The 9,391-nt window shown below is 32.1% G+C and overlaps 2 protein-coding genes across 2 annotated transcripts; one reads left to right on the forward strand and one right to left on the reverse strand.

Moving 5' to 3' along the window:
* Positions 1–5,601, forward strand: LOC110995853 (40S ribosomal protein S3). Its single transcript, XM_022263215.2, has 4 exons — positions 1–132; positions 439–742; positions 1,187–1,407; positions 5,372–5,601. Exons 1-4 carry the CDS (start codon positions 100–102, stop codon positions 5,567–5,569), a joined length of 756 nt encoding a protein of 251 aa, XP_022118907.2. The 5' UTR covers positions 1–99; the 3' UTR covers positions 5,570–5,601.
* Positions 5,602–6,927: 1,326 nt separating this feature from the next.
* LOC110995856 (suppressor of Mek1) lies at positions 6,928–8,388 on the reverse strand. The gene is made up of 2 exons (XM_022263220.2): positions 8,370–8,388; positions 6,928–7,971 (listed from the first exon to the last, which is right to left on the reverse strand). The coding sequence occupies exons 1-2, from the start codon at positions 8,386–8,388 to the stop codon at positions 6,968–6,970; spliced, it is 1,023 nt and encodes a 340-aa protein (XP_022118912.2). The 3' UTR covers positions 6,928–6,967.
* Positions 8,389–9,391: the final 1,003 nt, after the last annotated feature.

Genomic DNA, 9,391 nt, shown 5'->3' on the forward strand with positions numbered 1-9,391 from the left:
TATATCAGCGTTGGTTACGTACAAGTGTCAAATTTTGCCAAATGTCAATTCGACCTTGACGTTAATTTCTTTTCAAGTTTAGCTCCGCTCTTTGCAATCATGGCGGTGAACAATATTTCTAAAAAACGAAAAGTATGTTGAGTTTTACTTACTAAAATTGTAAAATATAGTTGCAGTTACTTTTTATTAATTTAACTAAATGTGTGAAAATATATATTTATCTTAATTTATTACTACAAACTGTGATGTTAGTGGATGTGTTTTTTAGTACTCAATTGTGTTAGGTGATATTTCCCTGTGACCATTACACAATGTTTGGGTTGCTTACAGCTGCCCAGTATCTACTTGGAATTACATGTACTAGAAGACGTGTCATCTTATTTTAAGATTCATTCTTAAAATGTAGAAATCAAAACATAACCTCTTAAAACTTTTCAGTTCGTCGGAGACGGTGTATTTAAAGCCGAGTTAAATGAGTTTCTTACTCGAGAACTCGCGGAAGATGGTTACTCAGGTGTGGAAGTACGCGTGACTCCGACACGGTCGGAGATCATCATCATGGCCACCCGCACCCAGAGCGTGTTGGGAGAGAAAGGACGTCGCATCCGGGAACTAACATCAGTTGTGCAGAAGAGATTCAACATCCCTGAACAGTCTGTTGAGCTCTACGCAGAGAAGGTTGCCACTCGTGGTCTTTGCGCCATCGCTCAGGCTGAATCTCTCAGATACAAACTTATTGGAGGTTCGTAGACCATTAGTTTAAAATTTAGTGAAAGATTCTCTTCAAAATTCAAATGCAATACTCTCGTAAATCAAAAGATGTTTAGTTATCATCATTTAATTATTTCTGTCCAGGTTCAATATTCATCATTATCTGTAATAACTAATGAACTTATTTGTGTAAAAAACACAACATTACACTACTTTTTGTGACAAAAATGTTTCTAGATTATCTAGTATTCCAACTTAGCTTAACCTAGGAACAAATTTAAGTAAGTTTATAATCCTTGTACCCAAGATGTGGAAGGTTGATAAACAACTTTTCTTTCTTACGCCTCCATTATATTAATCCTAAATTTAAATAACTTTAATTCCTTACAAATATACCAATACCTTACAAATATAGCAACCATCTGTTGCTTACCAACCATTTGTTGATTTCCCAACAATCTTTTTTGTCTTATAGGTTTGGCTGTTAGACGTGCATGCTACGGAGTTCTGAGGTTCATCATGGAATCTGGTGCTCGTGGGTGTGAAGTTGTAGTATCAGGAAAGTTGAGAGGACAGAGGGCTAAATCCATGAAGTTTGTTGATGGGCTCATGATTCACTCAGGAGACCCCTGCAATGACTATGTCAATACTGCCACCAGACACGTACTTCTTAGACAAGGAGTGCTTGGTATCAAGGTAATTTAGTTGTTTTATAAATTAAATCTAATTAATAATCACATCTAACTTAATGTATACTATGGTTAATTAGTATGAATATTTATTTAAATGATGTATATTTGGGCCATTCTCTACTAACTGGAAACTTGTCTATTGACAGTTGTCCTAACCTTTTTTTTCTAAAAAATAAAAATATAATATGTTAAGTCGATAGATAGTTATAATATATAAATATTTAAACAAGAAACCATCGTAATTTTCCCTTATTTGTCGAATTTTAAGCAATTTTGTGAAAAAACGCGGCAGAGGACTGTTTTGCCACCCAGAGGAATGTTTTATCTACCCAGATACCAGTTTAAGTCAATGTTTATATGAATAAAAACACAATATTAGTTATTAAATGTAATTCAAATCAATTACCTTCTTTATTAAATACTGTATCACATACAGAAATATTTATATTTATTAGGAAGAAATTGCGAGTTTCGCTCTCTGAGTAACAAATTAAAATAATTATAATCAAAATTAAGCTTAGGTACAAAGAATCAGCCTTGTTTCCTTATCAATGCAGACTTATTTCTCAAAAACAGGTATATTAAAATAATAAAATATTCGTTTCCCTTTTAGGGCAATATCTGGGTTTGGCAACTTCTTTAATACTTTGTCAAAGGACACATCAGAAACATCATTTTCATCTACTCTGAACGTGTGTCCTTTGTCATCACAAATTTTTAAGAAGGTTACTGATAGTTCGCCTTCTTCCATATCTATCTTATTAATTACTGCAGCATAACAATATTCAGTGTTTCTTACTAGAAATTTAACCAAGACGTAATCACCGATGGTGTAATTCTGTTGGTTAATTGAACTAGGTCCAGCTAGTGCAGCGTCGTAGTCGGTCTTCATTGTGGGATCCTGTGAGTTGTCCATGTTTTCATTTTCAGAGTCTGTGTAAATATCATCTACGTTAAGTTTTGTCTTGTTTTTGTACTGTAACGCTCCTAAATTAAAATGCTGGCACTCGTCTTCACAATTGCAACTTAAACTTTTCATTATGAGTTTAGCGCATCTTGGAGCTGATTCCAGAGGACTTCTTAATATTTCAGCCTATATTTGATGTATTTTTAGAGTGCCATTAAAGTCTGTCTAAGTCTAAGTCTGCTGTTGTCATCATTTTCATAAAAGATTCGTACAGTTTTTATGCAATCAGATGAAATTTTGTCTTTGCGAGTCCGAAGCTTAGGTACTAAAACTGATTGACGTGCAGCTTTCTGAATTCTTTTATAAGATATAGCACTATCTTTGCTTCGCCATAACTTGTACTTGTGAATTAGTTTACCGGACAAGACTTTTCCGAAAATTTGTTTTTCTCGGCAGGTTTTTAAATTAGAGTAGTTTTCTTTCAGCTGTGCATTCAACACTTGACTTGAATGACTACTTCTCTGCGAGTTACTGGCGAATCACACATTTAAATAAGTTTAGTGTTAGGTGTGTCTACATTTTCCTTTGTCTTAGCTTTTTCCAAACGTTCTAATCTCTTCCTATACTTCTCGGATTTTTTTTGTAATACTCGATCTTTTTGTCTTTATCCTTTATAATTTTGTCACGTTTCTTTCTCGCATTACGCTTTCTCGCATTACTTGCATCACTTCATGGAGTGGTCATAGGACTCATAGGTAGTATTGATGGAGAGACAGAACATTAAGTAGGAGGAGAACCCTCGGTTTCGGGCGTATTTTGTCGTACAAAATTGTTTGTAATTTCTTTCAAAGCTTTTTTTTTACGCGATAGGTAGCACAGTGCTCTCTCCACTCTTTAGTCACAGCTTTGTGTTCACGTCGACTCATATCTTTAACTAGCTTTCTTGTGCCTTTTTCCTTCTTCCTTTGGTAGTTTCGTCGTTATTTTTCCTTCAATTGCTCTCTTTTTACAGGGTCATTTTTTAGCCGTTGATATCTTAACCTTTCAGCAATTCTTTTCTGCTCTTTTATTTCTTCTTTGGTTTTAGGTTTCTTCTTTGGTGGCATTGCGTCAATACTAAAACAATAAAATAAACTTTCAAAATTGAATTTAAAACGGTAGGGTTTAAAAATCCATATTAATAGAAAACAAGACCTGAATGAGCGTGGCATGCCTTTGTAAGAAAGAAAGAAGCTATCGACAAACAGTAGGTTAGTGCATACTATAAGGAATATTAATAAAATACACGGACGTCAAATAAAACAGTTCTCTGTTACATTGAACAGTTCTCTGTGTTATAAATTTCCAGAGGACTGTTGCACAGAGGACTGTTATTTTTACTTAAAAATGTCATACCACGTATGAGTTTAAATATATAACTTCATAACACTGAGACAGCTTTCAATTATCACACTAATCAATTTTTTGTTAAATAAATATAATTATAACACATAAAACACCGTTAAATAGACTTACCAGAGGAATGTTCACTCAACACTACAGAGACGTGGCTACCATACTGACGTGGAGTTGTCACTGCGCAAAATGGCGGCGATTTGTTTAGCATGGCGTCCGAGCAAACTTCACACTGTTAACGTTCGGTTTCAAAGGCAATGTAACCAGAATTGTCTTTAATATTTTTGTGGCGCGACATTCAAATTATGACACAGGACTGTTCAAAAAATTTCTGGACAAAATTCAAACACTAGTTTTTAGTACTAAAAAATTATCTAAAATAATAATTGTTTTTTGTTCACATGCATCAAATATTCTTTATGTTTTTATAGTGTTCAAAATTTTACTTTTTTAAATAGAACTTAGAAAAACCGAACCGACTCATACTCGATCCGGAATTAGGACATAACAGAGGACTGTTTTTAGTGGCCTTTAGACCGAATTTATGAAATGATTATGATTCTAAATATTGATTAAGCTTGACTCCTTAAGTAACAGGTTTTATATTATGTGTTTTAATAAATATGGCTATGCATTAATATAGCCAAAGTAAAAAAAAATGCTTGGACCATGATTTTCCTGTTAGCAGAGAAAGGCCCATTTATATATGAATATATATTTCTTAGTTTACTTGAATGATCAAAAAGTACACTTGAACTGAAGAGATATTAAAGTCCATTTGTTTATTTATATAGGAAACATTCTACTATATTGCTTTTTAGTTTGTAATTAAGGTGAGACAGTTTTTATGATAGAAAATGTTACAGCTAAATTTGAGTATTTATAAATAACAGACTGCTAAAAAATAATACTCATTTCAAAATAATGAATGAATTTTGCAGTTATAAATATTTCACAATATTTATTTTATTTTGTAATTTATTCTGAAACTAAGCTTTGTTTTTTGTATGTTGCAAAGATTTATTGAAACCTCAACAATATTGTTATATCATGTCACTCACCACACATTCTATTGCCGAAACTATGAAAATATATAAATGATAGTATTTGAATTTATAATATTCACAAAAGAAGTGGTTAGGGGACTTTAATAAGTAGGAAATAGTAGTTATTCAGCTATAAGTAAAGCAGTATCAGCCAATTATAGTTATCCACGATTTCAGGGAGTGCAGTTCCCATGAGCTGTGCTCTAATTAATTGTGGAATATTAATAGAGTTTGTTTTATTGGAGGGTTCATCTGTGTGAGCTCTGGTACGGTGCAAACCCTACAAATGTAATTATTAATTAACCTTTAGTTAATAAATTGCAAAGAAATAATTATTTTAACCAGCGTTTTACTCATGATCAGGTTGTACTTTCATTCAAATTAAATTCAATAAATATAAAATTTATAATTATATTGGTATGTACAATAATTTATAATAGGTATGTGTATTGTTAAAATATGAATTATTTATTTTCAATTGTACACAAGACAAATTAAACTGAAACTTGTCTTAAAAAAATATTTTATATAAACTTTACATTTAGTGAAAAAAAAATTTTAAAATTCACCTGGATAATGATTTTTAACAACTATATTATATATAAATATACACATTGCAGGTGAAGATTATGTTGCCATGGGACCAACAGGGCAAGAACGGACCCAAGAAGCCTCAGCCAGATCACATTCTTGTGACTGAGCCCAAGGATGAGCCAATTCCAACAGAGCCTGTCTCTGATGTGCGGTCATTGGCCCCTACAGCTCTTCCACCCGCTGTACCGCCCACATTACCCGCTGTGCAGCCCGCGATTGCGTAGACTGTATATAATATAAGACCAACCAACTAAAACTGTGTTTAATTTATTTCATCTTAAAACAACACCACAACCATTCTCATGAATACTGGGGATTTTATTTTATCTGTAGAATTTTATTGATAAACTCTGGGTCGTATGTGGTCTTTAACATGTCTGTATGGAGTTATAGGAAAAAGTGACTTCCTAAACAAATAGGAGTATTCCAATATGCAATACATGGAAATAATATACTAGAAAATGTACTTGAAAGTTTGTCAAGGCCCATGAAGATTCTATAAGGCAAATTATTCAAGATTAAACTAACAGGACAAAAATACTAGTTAAGCAACACGGAGCGTTCAAGTATTATGTTAAAAACAGGGGTTCCCCCTTTTTAAAACATTAAAATGATTTATTACTATAATTTTGTTCAATTAAACATAGCCAAATTTCAATAATAGTGTGTATATGTAATATAATGTAAATAATAATAGGTAATGGTTTTGAGTTAAATTCAGATTTACATTTTTTTAAATAATTCATTTTACAAATATTATATATGTTACTCAATATTACGATATATTATTCTTAAATTAGTTTAAAATAGCTTTATGGTACTGAAATAAAACAATATTAATGCAGATGCAATTTAATCAATAATTAAATGTAAATACAACAGAATATACTTTTCTTAAACATATTATATCCAAATAAAACGTGTGGTATTTAAATTACCTATTTGATTTATGACAATTTAATATTTTTTAGAAAATTACTTTTAGGTAAGTACTTAGTTTTATAAACAACATTTATGTATTTTCACTCACTAGTCACTACACAGTATCTGTAATAGTCATATTTTACTACCTTACAAATACAATCAAATACATACATAATATTAAGATGGCAAAAAATATTTTTACCATAAAAAATACAAGTGTTTTTGGAGTTATCATTTAATCAAGTTGCTAAAGCGATAAGGATTTCGTTGCCTATAAGTTTTACTATTATTGTACTTAGGATGCATAAAGATTTGAAATACACCGCTATAAAAGTTTGACAACAATTTACAATGTTTGAATTGAAACCTACATTATCAACCTGGCACCAAGAACTTTACGAATGAACATTATTTTGTAATTGCTAACTGAAACATCTTTCAGATTCATGAAACTCGATATTTATTTCAAAACTTTAATGAATTAGAGCAAAGTCAATGAAAATGTAGCTAAAAATATGCATAGGAGAAATCTTCGAACAATGACAAATATTAATAAATGCAGTATGTAAACGATTGTAATATTAAATCGATTAATATATTATGTTATTAAATTTTAAAAAAATCAAACAGATCGAGATCCAATATCAAGCGTTGCGTCGTTAACAAATTTTCGTAAATTAAACTTTTGAAACTATTTTTTATCTGTGAAAATTAAACAGTAGGTTTATGACTCTGTAGGGACAATTTAGGACATCAGTTCGAATACAGTCTATATCAGGATAAAACACTTTCAGCGCTTTGTTGACCTGTTCTCCAAAATTATACATCAAAGATACCTTAGATGAACTCTTATTCAAATTATGCTCGTCGTCATTATTTTCCGAGAGATTTTGTGATTTAGTATCTGTTATGTTAAAATAAGTTATGTCATTTTCCGAATTAACTAGATGTTTGGATTCCGGTGATTCCGTTGTAACTAGATGTTTGGATATGTCTTTAGATTCCGGTGTAACTAGATGTTTGGATATGTCTTTCTCTTTACGTTCAATGTCTGTATTATCTTCGGTTGAGATATCGTCTAAAACACCATTATTAAAATTATTTTTATCATCCACACCATTTACAATTTCATCAGGCACCGAATTTGATTCACCTAATATATCACGGGATGAGTCATCGTTCTCATTCTTGAATGTACTTTCATCTACAATGAAATGTGTATGATTGTGGCTTTTTACAGTTGGTGATTTGACATTTTCATCGACAGTTTGATGTTTGATAACAGAGTTTTCTAAACTTATATGATCCTCTTCCACGTCAGTGTTTGCAATTTTTTCCTTATTTCCATCAGTTTGTTCGATTTCTGACCTTTCTGCTATACCGGTGAAACCATCTGCGTATATTTTCATTAAATTTTTTCTATGTTTATCGAGCCCAGGTATTTTCTGCTTACGCTGATATTTAGCAGCTATATTTGATGGGGCAAGAATGATAGCTATGGGACCTGAGTTATGTTTCTTAATCCCTACCAGACTAAGGGAGCTATTGTCTTTCCTCTTGATCATTTGTGGATATACTCGTAGTATATTTCTGATATCTTCGTAGTTTAGATCTTCAGCATCCGAGTTTTGAGGATCGGGGAAGTCGGTGATACTGCGACATGAATGGAAGACTACTTGATGACACAAGATCAAAGTTAAAACTGGAAAATAAACACGTTTTATGAATAATTTTAGTTGGTACTGTGCACCAAATACTAGCAAACGAAGCCAACGGCGGATCCAGGGTTATGGGGTTCATATGGCTCAAGCTGGTTCCAGGACTAAGGTGGACCAGAATGATTCAATAATTTGTCACCATACAGATTTTATGTAACTACACACAATATCTTCAATATTTAATTAATTTAATATAATATAATAACTTTGTATGATGACAAACGAATAAGTTCTTGACTTGACCACGAATATGTGAACCCCTCCTGGCGCCAAAGCTGGGTCCGCCCTTGAACGAAGCACGCTTGTAATTCTTAATAGATCATCATACATTTTGGTGAATAATTAATCTGTTTAAAATAACTCGTTACAAAATTTTACTTACTATGAAGGGTTTCCATCATCTGCTCTGTCTTCGAGTTGAGACTCACACAGACTTCAATTCCTATAAATAGGATTTGTCTTCATTAAAGCGAATTTAGTTCCGGTACTAAAAATTTCATCAAGTGTCGATTAATTTTCTTAATATGAATTTATGAGTGATTTAATTACCTTATCACGAGAATTGGAGCTTAGAGAATGTTGTTCAATTTAAAATCTCGCAGTGTTGGGCTGTATCTGCGCTTCTATCAATTCTGTTGGTGCGTGGAACATGGAATATGGAACTGGCACCAGGTCAATAGAATTTTTGAGCGCCCTATATTCACTCGTACGTCGAAGGATAATATTAAGAGGTAATCAGCGTGTATACAGATTTATAAAAAAATTTAGAATTTATTAAGTCAATCATAAAATAACTAATTAATAACTACATAGCTGGCAGCTACCTCGCACAAAGAATTAGTCTAGCTATTCAAAGGGGGAACGCTGCCAGTATCTTCGGAACCTTGCCTAAAGGGACTCCTTTTAATAATATTTTTTAATAATTAAATTTTAAGGTTAGTTATTACATATATTTTTATGTATTATGTTTAGATAATTGTAGTTATACTTGTGAAGTCATATTATTTATCTTGTATAATTTTATGCATACTGCATTTTAGTAGGTACTATTAAATAAATAACTAATATGTGAAATAGAAGAGACTGGCTGCCCACGAGACGGAATCCTAGTTTGGTGGTACTAGTTCTTTTTATTTATAGGCAGGGACAAACGGGCAGAAGGCGCACGTTATGTTGGACATGGACACTCAATGCCTGAGGGCTCGCGAGTGCGTGTGTGTCCTTAGCTCTTTCTCTGTTAACTATAGATTATTTTTTATTGTGTAAGTATTTTAAGTGCCTGACTGACGATATTCAAGATAATAATGATATATGTAAGAAAATTTTAAGGGGAATGTTGATTTTTCATCGGCAAAATTAAACTGTGATAGGTGAATTTGATTATTATTATTATTATTTTTATAT

This window comes from Pieris rapae, chromosome 23 (genome assembly GCF_905147795.1).
Source record: "Pieris rapae chromosome 23, ilPieRapa1.1, whole genome shotgun sequence".
Lineage (NCBI taxonomy): Eukaryota > Metazoa > Arthropoda > Insecta > Lepidoptera > Pieridae > Pieris > Pieris rapae.